Below are 19,352 nucleotides of genomic sequence, written 5' to 3' on the forward strand. Positions count from 1 at the left end.
TTGTTGAAGATACGAGGATTTTCATTTTCCAAAATTATCCACAAAGATGTTGTAATGTAGATTAAGGAGTGTTGATATTCATCATCAAGTGACATTAGCTCTTTCTTGCCGTCTATAAAGTTGTCTTTCTTAATGCCTCAATTCTAAGAGTGATGGGGAAAGCAAAACACATAAACCATGAAAAAGGGCAATCAAAGAAGATATGTTTCCAACTATCCACCTGACCTTTTACATAACCCACAGTTACTAGAATCTTAAGTGAGAAACTTCTGATAATAATTCATAGGTTGGCAATGTAATTTTAGACAAATTCCATAGGAAAGTTGAATTCTAGGGACGCAATTGAGTTTCCATAACTATACCGAAATTCAGCCTCATTAAGTTCGAAGGTGATTCCTAACGAGAATATGTACATGGATTTGACATAGTAAATCCCTGACTTGGAGTGGCTCCATAGAGATTTGTTTGCAGAATTCATGTTAATGAGGATATAATGATTTTAGGGAGAATTACTGAAACCCCGCCTTTTGATAATGTCGTTTACTGAAACCCCCACCTTTTATTAGTAATTACTAAAACCCCCACTTTTCGTTAGATTTAACGGAATTCAGCCGTTAGTGGGAGAGAAATTACCTAAATCCCCATTTACTAAATCCGGAATCCATCTTTCCAACCATACATTGAAAGTGCGATATCGAGAGGTTCAGTTTCGGGAATCCATCTATCCAACCATACATTGATCCCCTGCTTTAGTGGGTATACTGTTTGTATAACATTATTAGAAATTGCGATATCGAGAGGCTCAGTTTCGGGAATCCATCTATCCAACCATACATTGATCCCCTGCTTTAGTGGGTAGGGATGGAATACTTGATCTTTTATGCCTGCTCTATGGGACCATGTTGTACCTAATTATCACTCAATATATGGATAAACAAGAATGACAGGAATGGTAGCTAAAGAGGTGAAGACCTCCCAAAGGGAAAATATCACCACCTTATGATAATAATAATGTGAGAGACATTATAATTGATGAGATATATAGGCTTTGGTCCACCATCATAATCACAATGAAAATGAAAAAATTCAACTTTTTTCAACATTTCTTATAGAAAGGAAAAGGACTCATGAAAATCCTACTTTCCTTACCATTCTCATTTTTTAGCTCGTGTTTGGTCGTATAATGATGAAAAGAAATATTAAATTACTTGTAAACATAAAAAGTAGTTCATAGACAATTAGATATTGCTTAAAGAAGTTGCAACTTCGAAATCAGTTTTTATCATACAAGGCTACAAGCACGTGCTTCTGAAGTTTAGAATAATAATAAGATTTATGTCAAGATAATCGGCATCTTTTAATTCATGTTCTTGATTTATCTAAGAAGATAATTGGCAAAGAATCATAGTTAGAATAGTTATGTCAAATCTGTATTTTTTTAGTTTTGTGAACTTATGCAATATTTGTTACAAGTCCACTAAGGAAAACCAAATAGTGGTTATTTTGATTACTTCAATTGTGATGTTAGGCAACAACTCCTTTTCTTATTTATCTAAAGAAAAAAAAAGAAATTCTTGTATTTTTCTTTAATAGGTAACAACCCCAATATAATGATTGTTGTATTTTAAAAAATTTAAACTAGTGAAATATAATTAAAAAAAAAACAAGTTACAATAAATAAATATCAAATGTGAACATGAGGGTTGTTTGAAGCATGACCCATATCTTTATGACTTGAACAAACTTGAATCTTACTAAACCAAGTTTGATTTGCTCTGGATAAACCCTAATAATATTGACAAAATAAGCTATTAACTCAATATTTAATTTCTCTAAAAATTATATAGAAAGTGAAGGCAATGAATAGACTCAACCAATAAAAGCCCATATGGGCTGCCAAAAGAATGTAACATCATTTTCCTCCTTCAATTACACTAGTCAACAACTTTCTACTAGAATTTTGTAGTAACAACAAACACCTTTTTGATCTTCTTTTGCTCAAGTTTTGAGAGAGATAAAGAGATTGGAATTGGATATCATTCTTTGAGAGTTTTGAGAGACATAGAAGGGAAAGTTGTTAATCAAAATGGTTGCTGTGTTTAACAAAGAACTATTGAGTTGGTACCTAATCACTTTGAAACTCAAAGAAACAGTAGAGGCAGGAAAGATACAACAATCTCCTACTGGTATTTCACAACTCAAACTACACCAAAAAATCCCAACAGATTCACTCAACATTTCAATCAAAGATGGTAATTCTACTCTTGAACAAGAATCAAGTTCACCTGATAATGAATGGGTTATCTCCATTAAAGATAAACTAGAACAAGCTCGACAAGACGAAGATGCTGGAGCTTGGGCTAAACTCTGTATTTATAGAATACCCAAGTGTCTAAGAAATGACGACGATAACAAAGCTTATGTACCTCAAATTGTTTCATTAGGTCCTTATCACCATGACAGAAAGAAACTTAAAGATATGAATAGACATAAATGGAGATCTCTTCATCAAGTTCTTAAACGTACCGGTCATGATATAAAGCTTTATTTGAATTCAATTAGAGATCTTGAAGAAAGAGCAAGATCTTGTTATGAAGGTTCATTCACTCTTATTAGTTCTAATGAATTTGTAGAAATGATGGTTCTTGATGGTATTTTCATTCTTGAGCTCTTCAGAGGAGTTGCAGAAGGATTCAGGCAACTCGGGTACTCGAGAAATGATCCTATTTTCGCTATGAGAAGTACTATGCACTCGATCCAACGTGACATGATAATGCTCGAAAATCAACTTCCTCTTTTCATCTTAGATAAACTTTTGGGTATTCAAATTGGTGATCCAAATCAAAAAGGGTTTGTAGCAAAGCTTATTATTCGGTTTTTCGATCCATTAACACCCACAGATGAACCCTTAAGGAAAAGTGATAGGTCTAAATTAGAGTCATCTCTTGGGCATCCTAATTCAAACATATTTGATCCATTAACAGAACATGGTGGTTTTCATTGTATCGATGTTTTTCGTCGAAGTTTATTAAGATCAAGTCCTCAACCCATACCAAGAATCTGGATAAAACGTCGGTCAAACCATCAAGTACCCGATAAACGTCGAATGGAGTTAATCCACTGTGTCACAGAGTTAAAAGAAGCTGGGGTGAAGTTTAAGAAGAGAAAAACGGATCGATTTTGGGACATTCAATACAAAGACGGAGTCCTTTGGATGCCTAGACTCTTAATCCATGACGGAACGAAATCATTGTTTCTTAACTTGATAGCTTTCGAACAATGTCAAATCGATTGCACTAATGATATAACAGCTTATATGGTTTTCATGGATAATTTGATCAATTCTGAAGAAGATGTGAGTTATCTTCATTATTGTGGGATTATTGAACACTGGCTTGGTAGTGATTCTGAAGTTTCCGATCTTTTTAATCGAATTTGCCAAGAGGTAGTTTTCGATATTAATAGTAGTTATCTAGCTCAACTATCAGATCAAGTAAACCGATATTACGATCATAAATGGAATGCTTGGGTTGCAAATTTAAGGCATAATTACTTCAATAATCCTTGGGCTATTATCTCAGTTTTTGCTGCTGTGATCTTGTTGTTTCTCACTTTGGCACAAACCTTCTATAGTGTTTATGGATATTATAGACCACCCAATTAACAAATGGGGGCAGTTTGAGGTACAGGATTTGTTCAGTATAAGACCCAAATCAATTGTGTCTGTATTTCTTTTTCAAGTCTGAGATCTGACTCAAGCTCTGCACTCTGAACTGACCTGAGTCAGATTTCAGACTGTTTGTTTTTCGTTTTTTGGAGTTGGACTACTCAAGTATTGGATTGAATTGATTAGAGTACTGTGATTTTTTTTTTTTTTTGGTTTTCAACAAGAAGTGGAAGTTTTAAACCATGATAATGAATAGATAATGTGTTTATGTTCTTGTTTTTCTTTATTACTATGAAATGTATTGCTAAATCTAACATTTTTTTCACCTCCCACTTGACACGGTTTTGTTCTAATGTCAATCAAATAATGCCAATCATTAGAGTCCTTCTCTTCTTCATAAGTTTATAATAACATGAAAGAATGTATTAAACATGTTATCTATTCGAACGAATCTTTCGAAAGGTTCAAGTTCGTAGATGGATCATCTATCTTGCTGGAAACCCGGTCAACTGGTCTTAAAAAAAGCAACCCTCGGTAGTCCGTTCCTCAACTGAAGCTGAGTATATAGATCTTAGCCATTCGGCTACCGAAATCATTTGGATATGCTATCTCTTGAAGGACTTACATTGTTTTCTTCCTCAACAACCTCTTCTACACTGTGACAATGTTTATGCCCTAGCATTTGCATCTAATATTCTTATCCTATACTTCGTACCAAAGTAAAGCATCTTGCTCTCGATTTCACTTCATTCGAGACTCGAGAGCTAGTAAGTTCCAACGGACTAAAACTTCAGTACATTGCCACTTAACAACAACCGGCTGATATTGCCACCAAGAGTTTTCCTGGTCCTCTTCTCCTATCTCAGATCGAAGTTGCAACTCTATCCCAAGGCAAATGATTCAACATCTTCTTCCAAGTCAAAGAGACCAAAATCAATTTTAGGTCCTTTGACTTGAAGGGGAGTAATAGAGTAAAAAATAAGTCCAATGCTTTATATAGGTTAGAAAGTTAGTTACACTTAAACAACTACCTAACAAACCCCTTTCAACAAAAAATAAACTATCTAACAAACCCTAAACAACCTTACAAGAGAATAATACAAGGTTACTCTCTGTTGATACAAAAGATTGGAGCTTTTACAATCTCCGGCTCTATTACATATAATAAAATAACTTTCCCAATACCGATTGAATTGTTTATACTTTCCTCAGTAATAGTAAGAGAAGGTTTGTAGCATAAATATCGTTTGCGTGGCCTCGTCTGAATCTCAAATTGCACACTATCTTGAAGAATAACGTGTGACTCTTATAAGTATACTCGCATATTGAAATCTTGTTAAAGAACCACATATATATTTGCTCTCAAATAAGGAGGTGTTTGTTTTTTTTCTAAATTCAAACATTACTAATCTGAATGGCCTTACTCGCGTAGGTTTCAAAATGTTTGCATTTTGTTTGCTCATGTGGTCTATTTTGAGTTCATTTGAGTCAGATATGAAGTAAAATTGAATTAAAGTTCAGAAAGATTTTTAAAATGAGTAAGACCCAATCAGCTATAGACGAGTCAGATACAAGGAAATCAGTTTTTATTTTTGCACACAAGTTGCAAATGTTGACCCAAAAGAATAGAAACTGTTTGTAAATGGCGCCACCACTGTTTATGGGGGCAAATCAAGCAAAGCAATCTCCCTTGAATACCGCCAAGCCATGATTGAACACCTTCTCATTCTCATCTATCTCAAACCCTAAAAGAAACTCCTGACTCTCCCGGGCTTTTCAGTCACTGTAAGTAAACACAATTTTTTTTTGCAGATCTGATCTCGTTGTGTGGATCCCTTTTCTCTTTAAATTTTGATGCATGCGTCATTTACTTTTATTTTTATCTCTCGTTTTGATATTTTTATCTCTCGTTTTGAATTTTTTTATCAGAAGATCAAAGATAATAGATAGAAGGAAAAAGAAAATTGAATAAGAGAAAGAACAAAACAATTATAAAAGAAATTAATCCTTTACAATAATTGGTAAAGGGGATTTGGATTAAATAGTAATAGGTTTTGTTTAACTGATATAGAATGGTTGATAAGAGCTGAGATTGTAGTGATGTTTTTGGCTTCTATTTTGTTTAACTTGAAGACATTATTTTTCATGGAGATGGTGATTTGTTTTCATTCTGGTAGCCTTTATTGTCTGTAAGTAGGTAGGTACTTTTTTGTTGCAAATACAAAAGATATTAATAAATAAGAGTATGATTACAAATATATTTGCAATAGAGACTGAGGAAAATTTTGCCAAATCTTATTACTGCTATGATTTCTGGCCCTTTAGCTAGATTATCTGCTTGAGAATTTCCTTATCTTGGAATGTGGTAGAATTTAACACTATGAAACTGAGGAATTAACTTCCTGATTTTCCGGATGTGTATCACTGACTGCCACTTAATAGTCTTCCTTGCATCTCGAAGATGGTTTACGTGAGATTGTCACTTCTATGTGGATGAACTTTTAATTACTACCTGCTGCACATTTGATGCTACTAAGAATAGCTTTAGCTTCACTTTCTTCGCATTTCTGGCTCTGAGTGTGGCGTTTTCGCTGTAATGAAATGTGCAAGATGATCACGAATAATACAACTAATACCGATATTCTCATTAATATTGTTAAAAGAAGCATTCGTATTTAGCTTGACATAAGGTGGATTTGGAGAAGACCATTTAAATCTATTGGTTAGGTTTATCTTGTGTATCTTTAAAAGTAGGAACAACCTTAATCTGAGGCTCTGAGCAAAGACTTGTTTTGGTGAGATGATAGTTTGCTGAAAGCATCTATCACATCTGGCTTTTCAAATGAACTACAGGATAGTAGCGTGTAGATTGATTTGTTGATTATTGTCTGCATCATATAATTTTTTCCATGATGAAATTCGATTCTGGATAGATTTAGTGTTAGTAGATAAGATATTGAAATAAATCCAAATGTTTTGGGCAAAGGAGCAATGAAGTAAAGCATGCTTCATTGTCTCAGGATAATGGCATGATGGGTAGTCCAAGATATTCCCTGTGTATTTTCCAATACGTTGTCTCAATGGGAGACTGCCAGAATTACATTTCTGAAGGAACAATGCTAATCGTGGTATAGTTTTAATCTTCCAGATGAAATTCCACTAGGTCTCAATTTGTTGATTGGGGCAGTGCTCTATAGCCAACTAATGGTCCATAGAACCAACAGAGAAATTGCCGGTTTTAGTGAGTGACTAATGCACAACATTCTGACTCTCAGCCTGGATATCTATTGCGCGAATAGAATTGCAAATGTCTGAATCAAAAGTTCTGTAAGGATATGCTCGTTCCAATGATTATTTAAGATAAGTTGCGAGACAGGTGTTAGATTGGAGTTGTTCGTGTTGTTCAAAGGAGGATGTGATTTGGAATCCAATAGTCATTCGAGATATTTATGTGAATCCCATTTTGTACTTCCTAATTGGGAAAGGCATTAATTTTAGCCATTTGTTTGCAAATGGATTTCCGTGTTCCGAATGGGTTTGTTATACAGGACCTAGGTTGTGAGTTTTGTGAAAATATTTTAGCTATTGTGTACTTATAATCATTTGCAAAAATTTTGGATGCCCTCCAAGACTTCACGACATCTTATTCTTTCACGCTGGCAAGGGTAGTTGACGACCGTTTAAAATTCAGATCTTCTTCCTCTCTTACCACCACCACCACCACTACCTCCAACCACCACCGTTATTTCTCTCTTGCTCTCTCTCTCCCTCTCTATCTCTCCCCTCCCTCTCATTGTTTTGGCGAAGGGAAGGGTTCCCTTCACCAGAATAATGGAAGGGAAGGACAAAGAGAGAAAAGAGAAAAGAAAAAGAGAGAGAGAGTGAAATTGTGGTCGGAGGCGGTTGTAGTCGGAGGTGGTGGTGGGAGGAGAGAAAGAAGATAAAAAAAACAATTAAAGGTCGCCGACTATGGCAGTCTTCCAGCGACCCTTGTCGGCGTGAAAGAAGAAGGGTGGTTGGAGGCATCCAAGATATCCCACCCAATTTTGGATGCCCTAGTGACTTTTTAGGATGCCCAAAGCCCCACCTTTTTGCATTCTTATTTTGGAAAAAAACACAAGGGAGAACAGGAAAACTATTCCAGTTGGCATAGCTGACTCTGAAAGTCTCGGGGCCAAGTGTTAGATAAATTATTAATTATTTATTACCTGGTAAGTTATGAGAAAATTTTAGTGGAGTTAATGTTAGTGGTTAATTAGTTGGTGGTGTTAATGTGTAAGTGCTAAGACTTAGTGGGTTTATGAATAAATCCAAATGTTTTTGGCAAAGGATCAATGAAGTAAAGCGTGCTCCATTTTCTCGGGATAATGGCATGATGGGCAGTCCAAGATATTCCTAATGTATTTTCCAATACGTTGTCTCAATGGAAGACTGCCAGAACAATTTTTGCGAAGGAACGACGCTAATTGCGGTATAGTTTTAATCTTCCAGATGAAGTTCCACTGGGTCTCAATTTGTTGATTGGGGTGGTGCTCTATAGCCAACTAATGGTACATAGAACCAACAGAGAATTTGCCGGTTTTAGTGAGTGACTAATGCACAACATCCTGATTCTCAGCCTGGATATCTATCGCGCGAATAGAATTGCAAATATCTGGATCAAAAGTTCTCGTAAGGATATGCTCATTCCGATGGTTATTTAAGATAAGTTGCGAGACTAGTGTTAGATTGGAGTTTTTATTGTTGTTCAAAGGAGGATGATGATTTGGAATCCAATAGTCATTCGAGATATTTATGTACTTCCCAAATGGTGAAGACATTAATTTTAGCCATTTGTTTGCAAATGGATTTCCGTGTTCACGAATAGGTTTGTTATACAGGACCTGGGTTGTGAGTTTTGTGAAAGTAATTTAGCTGAAGTGCACTTATAATCATTTGATAGAAGAAATTTTGGTTGGTCGCACATCCTTGAAAATCTCCGGGGCATCTAGAATTTTTTGCACCCAAAAAGTTTGAATGCCCTCCAAGACTTCACCACCTCTTATTCTTTCATGCTGGCAAGGGTCGTAGACGCCCCTTTAAAGTTCAGATCTTCTTCCTCTCTTACCACCACCACCTTTGACCACCACTATCCCCGACCACCACCGTTATTTCTCTCTTGCTCTCTCTCTCTCTCTCTCCCCTCTCTCTCATTGTTCCAGCAAAGGGTTCCCTTCACCAGAATAGTGGAAGGGAAAGACAGAGAGAGAAAGAGAAACGAAAAGACAAGGAGAGAGAGTGGAATTGTGGTCGAAGGGGGTGGTAGTCGGAGGTGGTGGTGGGAGGAGAAGAAGTAGATAAAAAAAAATTTAAAGGGTCGCCGACTATGGCAGTCTGCCAGCGACCCTTATCTGCGTGAAAGAAGAAGGGTGGTTGGGGGGATCCAAGATTTTCCCACCCAATTTTGGATGCCCTAGAGACTTTTTAGGATGCCCAAAACCCCCACCTTTTGCATTCTTATTTTGGACAAAAACACAAGGGAGAACGGGAAAACTATTCAGTTGGCATAGTTTACTCTGAAAGTGTCGGGGCCAAATGTCAGATAAATTATTATTTATTTATTACCTGTTAAGTTATGAAAAAATATTAGTGGTTAAAGAGTTGGTGGTTTTAGTGTGTGAGTGGTAAGACTTAGTCGGTTTATGGAAGATGTGGTTGGGTTAGTGGGTGTTAGTGGAGTTAATGGGTTCACTTTCTGTAAGTATGAAGGCCGTTTTAGTATCAATTTTGGATAAGCAAAACAAAAAACTTCTGCTACTTCCATCTATTGTTATCTAAATTTCTCTCTAGTATACTAATATATTTCTTATCAGTGGTATTCGAGCTAGATTATATATAAAAACAAAAAGGAGAAAAAGAAAGTGAGGTAGAATTTATCCAAAAAAAGTTGTACCTTTAAAAAAAAGTTTGTTCTCTTTCATGGCTTCCGAAAGCAATTTTGTGCAAGCAGCAATTCTAGGTTTTGATGGTCATTACGACCATTGGAGCATGTTAATGGAAAATTTCTACGGTAAAAGGAGTATTGGACGATTATTAAATATGAAGTTGGAATGTCAGTAGAAGGCAAGATTTTGACAGAAGCCCAAAAGGTGAGTTGGAAGCGAGAAAACTAAAAGTTTGAAAGGCGAAAATTATCTCTTTGGGATTCCGTGATGAAAGAATATCATCTGGCAGAGTTAAGCGTGCACATCTTCAAGCTTTGAGGAGAGATTTTGAGAGCCTTCAGATGAATGATGGAGAATTTGTCACTAGTTATTGTGCCAGAACTATGGAGATAAGAAACAAGATGCTATTTCATGGAGAGAAGATGGGAGATGTCATTATTGTAGAGAAAATATTGCGCTATCTCTCGGTTTGATTGTGTTTCTGTTCAATTGAAGAATCTAGTGATATAGTATTCTCTTTCTTGGTAAATTATAGAGTTCTTTGATGGTCCATGAACAATAAATGAAAAGAAGTTCAGTAGTAGAGGAGCAAGCTTTGAAGCCTTCTATGCCTCCAATTCTAGAGGGTAAGGAGCAGGGGTAGAGAGGAAGAGGAGATAGAGGCAACAAAGAAGATAATAAAAATTTCAAAACCAATGATGATCTGCTTCCAGATAGAGACAAGAGACGGGATTTCCATAAATCCAAGGTAAAGTCCTTCAGATGTCATAAATTTGGTCATGACATATCAGACTGTTATACTAGGTTGCCTAATGACTAGGGGGGTGAATTTTTGCTGAAAGCAATGAAGGTGAAATCCTATTGATGATGATTAATGCTGAAAAGGAACCATAGACGGATGTCTGGTATGTGGATACAGGTTGCAGTAACCACATGAGTGGAAGTTAGTCTTCTTTCTCTAATTTTAATGAAGCATTTTGTTCTATCAGTTTTGGGGATTATTCGACAGTAAATGTTGTGGGAAAAGCAAATGTTAAAACACGAACCAAAAATGGTTTAAGTGAAACAATTTCTGATGTGATATATGTTCCTGCCTTTGAAAGCAATTTGTTAAGCATTGGCCAATTGCAGGAAAAGGGTCTTGTTATCACTATACAGAAGGGTTCTTGTGAAATTTATGATCCTATTAGAGGAGCTATTGCTAATATGCAGATGACTCCAAACAGGTTGTTTTCATTGAAGGTTGAGAATATGCAGTCTTGTTTGATTGCTGAAGTGAAAACTCCTTCATAATTGTGGCGTTATCGATACGACCACTTGAATTTTGGTGGATTAAAGGTCCTCCAACAGAAGATATGGTAATTGGTCTCTCTCAAAATTCAGTTCCCTCTCAAGTTTGTGAAGAATGTGATGTTGGCAAACAACCTCGTTCTCAATTTCCAAAAGGAAAGTCATAGAGGCAAACGAAGTACTGGAGTTGGCTCATACAGATATTTGTGGGCCAATAGCACCAAGTTCTAATGGAGGTAAAAATTGTGTAATTACCTTCATTGACAATTTTTGGAGGAGAACTTGAATTTACTTTTTACAGGAAAAATCAGAGGCTTTTAGTGCATAAAAGCTTCAAGGCTCATGTTGAAAAGAGTCCGCAAATTTTTTTGAAGACGAATTGATCACGGTGGGGAATATTGCTCCATAATATTTAAAGAGTCTTCTGGGACTCATGTAATTCGTAGAGAGCTCACAACTGCTTATACACCACAAAGAAATGGTGTATTGGAGAGGAAAAATAAAACCATCCTCAATAAGGTGCGGAGCTTGCTGGCAAAAGGGAAGGTACCAATAACGTTATGGCCTGAAGCAATCAATTGGATCATTCATATCCTGAGCACTTCAAGATTTTTGGTTGCATCACATATGCACATATCCCGAATGAAAAGAGAAGAAGAACTTGATGATAGAGGCGAAAAGTGTGTCTTTCTGGTGTTAGTGAAATATCGGAGGCATACAAATTGTTCAATCCAATAACAGAGAGGATAATAACCAGCAGAGACGTAGTTTTTTATGAAGAAAATACTTGGAATTGGGATAAGCAGTATCCTGATCATGTTTCATGTGATAATGAGGTTGAAGAACTAGCCCCAATGATCGAACATTCAACAGATGCTGACATTTTGCCAATAACAGAATAAGCTAGTGAAACAAGAGCTGAATCTCTTCCTCGTGTTCGAAAAAGGCCCATATGGAGGCACGATTACGAGATAACTGGAATTGATACTGAAGACGCAATCACTCACTTTGCATTGTTTGCATATTGTGACCCTACAAGATTTGACAATGCTGGCAAAGAAACAAAACGGCAGAAGGCAATGGATGCCAAGATTGAAACTATTGAGAGGAATGATACCTGGGAGTTTTGTGATCTTCCGAGAGGGCACAAAAGTACTAAACCATTAGTGTAAAATGCGCCATCAAAACAAAGCTGAAGGAAAATGGTGAAGTACTGAAGTTGAAAAGTATGAGGGTCGGTTAGTGGCAAAGGGGTTTAAGCAAGAATATGGTGTTGATTGTAAGCATTCTTTTGCTCTAGTTGCAAGGCATGACCCAATCGGATTGGTGATTGCATTGGCAACACATAATTCATGGCCTATATTGCAATTGGAAGTCAAATCGGCATTTTGGCATGGAAACCTGGAGGAAGAGGTATTTATTGAACAACCCTCTGGTTATAGTAAAAATGGGAATGAGCATAAAGTTTATAAATTGAAGAAGCCCTTTATGGACTAAAACAAGCTCCACGAGCTTGGTATAGTCGCATAGAGGCTTATTTTTTGAAATCAGGTTTTCAGAAGTGCCCTTATGAGCATACTTTATTTTTTAAAATTGAAGATAAAGGGAAAATGCTCATTGTTGGTTTCTATGTGGCTGATCTCATATTTTTGGAAATTGAGATGACATGTTTAAAGAAGTCAAGAAATCTATGATGAATGAGTTTGATATGTCTGAACTTGGTAAAGTGCATTATTCTTGGCATAGAAATAGCACAATCTGATGATGAGGTTGTCAGTTCTCAAAGGAAGTATGTACGAGAGAGATATTGGACAGGTTTTGAATGAAGGATTGCGACCCCGTGAACACTTTGACTGAATTAGGCTTAAAGCTAAATAAAGATCATGAAGGGAAAAAGGTGGACAGAAGAGTGTACAAGCAAATTATAGGCAGTTTGATGTATCTAACTGATACAAGACCAGATATTATGTAAGTCTCATAAGTAGATACATGGAGAGTCCAACTTAGATGCATATGTTAGCTGCCCAAAGACTCCTTTTTTACTTGCACGAAGGATTTTAGGTTATCTTGTAGAAAGGGTGAAAAATCAGATTTGCTTGCTTTTACCGGCAGTGATTATGCAGGTGATCAAGATGATAGAAAAAGACTTCTGGTTATGTTTTTTATGTTAGCCACAGGGGCTGTTTTTCATGGTCTTCTAAGAAGCAGCCTATTGTCACTTTGTCAAGTAGAAGCTGAAAATGTTGCTGCTACAGCTTGAGCTTGTCAAGCTATTTGGATGAGAAAAACTTCTGGAGGAGCTCCAGTTCAAACAAAAAGGAGCTACTACAATTTTTGGCGATAACAACTCAGTTATCAAGCTATTAAAAGAATCTGGTGTTACATGGATGGAGTTAGCACAGTGATGTGAAGTATTATTTTGTGACAGATCTGAGATCTTAGTAGTGCTGCAATAATCGAACTGAAGTATGGCAGAAGTGAAGATCAACTTGCTGATATATTTAGTTATTTACTAAAGCTCTTTGTTTGCTTCCTTAGTTCCTTTCAAAAAACTGAGAAGGTTGATGGACATTTGCACTACGGAAAATCAAAGTTGTATGAACTGAAACTTGAAAGTTTTCAATTTAAGGGAGGGGTTGTTAGATAAATTGTTATTTATTTAATTATTTATTACCTTTTAAGTTGTGAGAAAATATTAGTGGAGTTAATGTGATAGTGTTTAATTAGTTTGTGGTGTTAATGTGTTCGTGGTAAGACGTGGTGGGTTTATGGAAAATGGTTGAGTTAGTCGGTGTTAGTGGAGTTAATGGGTTCAGTTTTGGTAAGACTATATAAAGGCCTTTTCAGTATCAATTTTGAATAAGCAGAACAGAAAACTTCTACTACTTCCATCTCTTGTTATCTGAATTTCTCTTTAGTAGTCAGTATTCTAATATATTTCTTAGCACCAAAGTCGAATTTGCATTGATTATAAGACTTCCATGAGAGTAAATAAATATAGTTTTGCTTATACTACTTTTTGTAAACAGTGCTTGTAGCCTTGTACTCATGATGATGATGACTCCAACTTGCAGCTTCAGGTCCAAAGAAAAAATAGTCATTATCGCACATATTAAACAGTTGGAGTTCGACCTGTCTTTGTTGTCTACCCTGGTGATATTCTGGGAAGAATGGATTCAGAATCTCCCGATGTGTCATCATCACCCGCTAAAGCCTCAGTTACTGAAACTCCTAACATTTCAGCTTTTTCACGCATTACCGGTGGGTTTGGACTGTCTTCAAAAGATTCTGTGCCAGATGAAAGTCCTCAGGGCACCACAACCACCACAGAATCCGGTGTGTTTGGGTCCTTGACAAAAGGGTTAGTGGACTCATCTAGAAACGCGGTGAAAGCTATGCAAGTCAAGGCCCGCCACATTGTATCACAAAACAAACGAAGATACCAGGTTACTCACTAGAGTCAGTCTATTTATTTTTATATATTTCTTTGTACTGTAATCTTCTAGGCAAGTAAACATTCACTTGTATCCTCTGATGTTGTGGGGATGTCAGGTGAACTCTATTTAGTGTGTCAGGCTTTGCATGTGTAAAAGAATACTTCTCCGACCTGTTTCACCCTAGAGATTCTAGCATGTGCACGTGCTCAAAATTTTCATCCCCTCTTTTTGGTTGTTTTTTATTCTTAAAGAGAGTAGTAGTGATCTAGTAGCTCTTTTAGTTGTGTTAACTAGTAAATCCTATATTTTGATATAATTTGTGAGTGTTTTGGCACATCTTTGTTTTATTTAACTGTGGTTTTATATTCCTAATCCAGGAAGGAGGGTTTGATTTGGATATGACATATATCACTGAGAATATAATTGCCATGGGGTTCCCTGCAGGTGATATGAGCTCTGGATTTTTCGGATATGTAGAGGTAAATTGCGAAAGTTTAATAGTTCACAGATGGTAAGTATTTGCATTTAGAATGCTAAAAAATGTTATGCAGGGATTCTACCGCAATCATATGGAAGAAGTGATCAAGTTCTTCGAAACACATCACAAGGTAGCAAGTTCATTACAGCTTACTTTCAAAACCAAGGTTCAATGTGATGAATTAATGATGATAAATGTGATTAATTGATGATGATGACACTTTTCAAAAATAAATAAATTATGATGACAAAATACTTTGACCCTACTTGGTATTTGAGTGGTTCATTCTCCAAAGACAACCTAGCTACATCGGAACTCTTAATTGTTATTTTTAGGCCATGACTTTTTAATATTTAACATGAAGGTGTTGGAATGCTATTTTAGCACATGATATTGGCACTCAGTATTGCTTGGGAGTTCTCTTATATTTGCAAAACTTGCTATAAATTCCACTTGCTGTATGTATATACTGTGGTGTTCGGCGCTGAATTACTTACTGAACAAATATTGTGGAGTCATCTAACTAGTCTCGCATTTGCAGGGGAAATACAAAGTATATAATCTTTGCTCAGAAAGGTTGTACGATGCATCTCTATTTGAAGGAAAGGTGCAGTCTAATTATTATTCTCGTGGCTTGATAACGTAATCAAATCAATTAAATCTCACTTTTTTCTAACTTCATGTTTGATATTTTCTTACTACTCGAGTACTGGTAGTCTGGTAGAGTGTGCCTTAGTTAGCAGTGTGTGGTTGATGCGGTTTGTATCCGTACACTACCGTCAGACTCTTAGAAGTATGACCGTTTGGTTTTATTGAGGATGTACTTGATCAAATAATGAAAATACCATTTTATTTAGCATCTTTTCTTATGATTTTTTTCTTTTGATATTTTCTATTTATTTCCAGGTTGCGTGCTTCCCATTTGATGACCATAATTGCCCTCCAATCCAACTTATACCATCATTTTGTCGAAGTGCTTACTCTTGGTTGAAGGAGGATATTGAGAATGTAGTCGTCGTGCACTGTAAAGCTGGCATGGCAAGGACAGGGCTAATGATTTCTAGTCTTCTTCTATTCTTGAAGGTGAAAGTCTCGCCATGATTAATCCTGTATAGAAGATTGGCGTTATAGATACTTACTGTTCTTCCTTTGGATCTCTGTGCAGTTCTTCCCTACAGCTGATGAGTCCATTGAATATTTTAACCAAAAACGATGCTTGGATGGGAAGGGGCTTGTTCTTCCAAGTCAGATTGTAAGTCTATTGCTGCTGTGAAGTAATGGTAACTTTTGAGGGATCATATATTTGCCGTGTCTGATTAGTATTTCTCTTTGTTTATTTAGAGGTATGTCAAATATTTTGAGCGCATCCTGAAACACTTCAATGGTGAAAATCAGCCTGGGCGAAGGTATGTAGCTCTTGGCATTCTTACTTCATAAGATTTCAACTTTTACTGTTATTTCCTAATGGCATCTTGGTTATATCATTTAAGCTGTGTAAGTTTTGTTTTCTCTAGGTGCATGCTTCGGGGATTTCGACTTCATAGTTGTCCCCACTGGATTAGGCCCGCTATTACGATATCTGATCATAACGGTATAATGCTAAGATCTCTTGCCTTACCGATCACTATCCAAATTCTTAAAAATACTTCATGCCATTACAAAAGATTATCTGTTACTCTTCCTGAAGCACTAAATGGTGTCCTGTCATCTTTAACAACAACTTGGCATATATTTGTTGTTAGCTGATGGTGTATTTTAGTTTCTTTATACTAAAGATTGGAATTTAACCAAGAATTATTGTATATACACAGGAGTTCTGTTCTCTACAAAAACACATACAAGAACTAAGGATCTAATGGTAACTCTCAATTTGTTTTATTTTATTTTCGAATGTTATATTGCCCCATAGTTTAGTCAATCATTTCAAAAACATGCTTCCAGTAGTGGACTTTTAGTGGCAGCTCATTAGAGGACCTGCGCTTCGGGTTTTGTTCACCTTAGAAAAGCATTACGGATAGTATGTGCTATGGTTGGGTAGTTTACCGACTACATTCTGGAGAGCAGTAAGATGAATGAAGTGATATAGCCTGATGTTGAAGAACGTCAACTCCTTTAAAAAATACCAGCTGATGTTTCTATATATGCTGTCGATAAAATGGCAAATTTGGGGCAACATTTTTCCGTGAAGTCTTTCGAGTACAGAATGTTTGAGTAATTATTGCAGATAATCTTTCAGTTGTCTCCCAACAAATGCATGGTTATTTGTCTTTCACTGGGGATGTGTTTGTTAGTGGAGACATTGGGGTTGTGCTATCTGTTTACTCTGCTATTCATGTTCCCACATTTCTTATGCAGCCAGAAGTTTTTTGGGTGAGTACTCCAAAGAAAGGGATCATGGTGTTTGCATTGCCAAGAGAGCCTGGTCTAACAGAGTTATATGGCGATTTCAAAATTCATTTTCATGAGCGCCAAGGAGATTTCTACTGGTACAAAAATAAGTTATCTGTGTTATTCGTTCAGTCAATATCGCTTTAAGATGTATAATGTATGATATATCTTCTCTGCCTTCCTTAAGAATCGCACCTTCAATAAGTACGGACTACAAAAGTGCAGTTAGTATATCCCTGTCGACTGATCAATGAAGCACGTGATGCTGTGATTACTTTGTTGACTACAATATTCCTTCTTGAGTTTCTACTAATATGCAAATCTCAACTCTTGTAGTTGGTTTAATACGACGATGATGGAAAACAGAGTAATTCTAACCACATCAGAGCTTGATGGTTTTGACAAGGTATACCCATCTACTTTTCCGTGGTTTTGTCGGAACTTTATTCTCAGTTCTTTGTATTTGTGTCTCAAATGTCTGTGTTATACAGAGAAAACTACCTTCCCCTGGATTTCAAGTTGAGATTGTGATGATAGACTATGATGGTACAGTTCCAACGAAGATGAAAACCGAAGCTGCAACTACAAAATTAGATGGTAGTTCTGGAACTGGTCCAGGAGATCTGAGTACACCCACTTCCAAGACTGCTATAGACTCTGAAAGTCGGGAAAAGGATGATGTGTTCTCAGACGAAGAAACAGAAGAAAGTGGGTCTTCGAAAGGGAAACAGAGTCGAATAGCTTCCTCCTCGGATCCCAAAACCAGCATCAAGTCCGAGGAAATGGCAGCTGTAACTCGTCAGAGCGAGAAACTTTCGCTGACAAATGATGAATTGATACGAAGTGAAGCGAAACTTGACAAGAGCAGTGCTGGGACATCAGGACTTGAGGTCCCTAAGCCGAATTCGACGGGATCAAGTGATTTCAAGGCGATTGCTGCAGATGCTTCAGTTTTTACTTTTGGTGATGATGAAGATTATGAAAGTGAATGAGTCAAGACCCGAGAATGGCCGACTCTAATTGTAAAATAATTCTAGTAAGATACAAATGAATCTCCTTTCTACAAAAAATGGTTCTTGATTGATGTCTCGTTTCTCTTTCAAAATGGTTTTGTTTTCCTGCAACTTTGAATTATGTACACATTTGCTTGCATGCTCCGGATGAGTATCGCTTAATAAAATAAATTTATAATTTTCAGGTAATGGGATATCTCTGAAAAGCACTTTTACTTGTCACTTCTGCTGCATCAAATTTTAGTTCAAGTTGTGCTTTGTGGTAGCCTAGAGTTATCAGAGTCGATTGCTACTTTATTTTTTTGTTGAGGAGTCAATTGCTACTTGCAACTTATATCTGCTTATAAATTGTAATTTACAAATGTTTTTAGTATCAGGACTCGGGTGGAAATGTCGGAAAACATCCTTGTTCATTTGGTCCTCGTATCACTTCCTGCTCAATATAACACACTTAAGATCTCCTTTAATACTCAAAAGGAGAAACGGATGTTAAATGAGCTCATTGCACAATGTGTTCAAGAAGATGGGATATTAACCGAGAATAGACAAAAAGTTGTCATCTCGCATCAACTTTAGGAATAAAAAGGTTGAATGAGCGGAAGAAGGACAAAGGTAGGGCAAATACAATAGCTTCCAAGCCAACAACAAAGGAATGTTGGACTCAAGACATTCCTGGTTCTTTTGCAAAATGATTGGTCGTGTGAAGCAAATGTGTTACGAATACGCCGCTTGGCATGCTAAAGAATGTCTGCCTCCCCAATTGAAAGTCAAGTGATGGTGAAAGATACATCTTTGTAGTTTGTAGAACGAGATTATCGTGGAAGCTTTGTGAGAAACGTTTTCTCATACTAACTATTGAAGCACCTTTAAAAGAAACAGAGAAAATAGCTAGGGAGACAACGGTTGACAACAACAACCTTTAATTAAGGAACCACTTAAGGGATGCACTAAAGAAAGAGAAAGACAATCTTAGATAATTTTATTGTCCATCTCAGTGAGCATGATTTTGACTGGGTTGGACAATAATTCAACTTATCTTAGTGATATTAAAACTAGCTCAAAATTTCATAAGTGGATCAAGGTCATGAAAAAAGAGTTGAAATCTACAGATGACAACGACATTTGGGATCTCTAGTTACCTACAGGAACGAGTCT

At 36.5% G+C, this 19,352-nt stretch overlaps 2 protein-coding genes across 4 annotated transcripts; both read left to right on the forward strand.

The window, feature by feature from the left end:
• Positions 1 to 1,912: 1,912 nt before the first annotated feature.
• On the forward strand, positions 1,913 to 3,941 carry LOC147533262 (UPF0481 protein At3g47200-like). Its single transcript, XM_086645246.1, has one exon. The coding sequence runs from the start codon at positions 2,087 to 2,089 to the stop codon at positions 3,662 to 3,664; it is 1,578 nt and encodes a 525-aa protein (XP_086501372.1). The 5' UTR covers positions 1,913 to 2,086; the 3' UTR covers positions 3,665 to 3,941.
• A 1,061-nt stretch (positions 3,942 to 5,002) lies between these two features.
• Positions 5,003 to 18,386, forward strand: LOC147533263 (phosphatidylinositol 3,4,5-trisphosphate 3-phosphatase and protein-tyrosine-phosphatase PTEN2A-like). 3 transcript variants are annotated; one of them, XM_086645245.1, is made up of 15 exons: positions 5,266 to 5,452; positions 6,688 to 6,795; positions 7,997 to 8,067; positions 13,956 to 14,327; positions 14,696 to 14,797; positions 14,870 to 14,926; positions 15,338 to 15,403; positions 15,703 to 15,879; positions 15,962 to 16,048; positions 16,138 to 16,202; positions 16,311 to 16,387; positions 16,608 to 16,654; positions 17,152 to 17,282; positions 17,521 to 17,590; positions 17,676 to 18,386. In XM_086645245.1, exons 4-15 carry the CDS (start codon positions 14,052 to 14,054, stop codon positions 18,174 to 18,176), a joined length of 1,656 nt encoding a protein of 551 aa, XP_086501371.1. In that variant the 5' UTR covers positions 5,266 to 5,452; positions 6,688 to 6,795; positions 7,997 to 8,067; positions 13,956 to 14,051; the 3' UTR covers positions 18,177 to 18,386. The 3 variants fall into 3 exon arrangements, with proteins under 3 accessions (XP_086501369.1, XP_086501370.1, XP_086501371.1); XM_086645244.1 differs by lacking the exon at positions 7,997 to 8,067 and having other exon boundaries at positions 5,036 to 5,452; XM_086645243.1 differs by lacking the exons at positions 6,688 to 6,795; positions 7,997 to 8,067 and having other exon boundaries at positions 5,003 to 5,452.
• The last annotated feature ends 966 nt before the right edge of the window (positions 18,387 to 19,352 follow it).

Source organism: Eschscholzia californica, unplaced genomic scaffold (genome assembly GCF_041429995.1).
Source record: "Eschscholzia californica isolate CP2 unplaced genomic scaffold, dmEscCali1.0.p SCAF_6, whole genome shotgun sequence".
NCBI classification, from domain to species: Eukaryota; Viridiplantae; Streptophyta; class Magnoliopsida; order Ranunculales; family Papaveraceae; genus Eschscholzia; species Eschscholzia californica.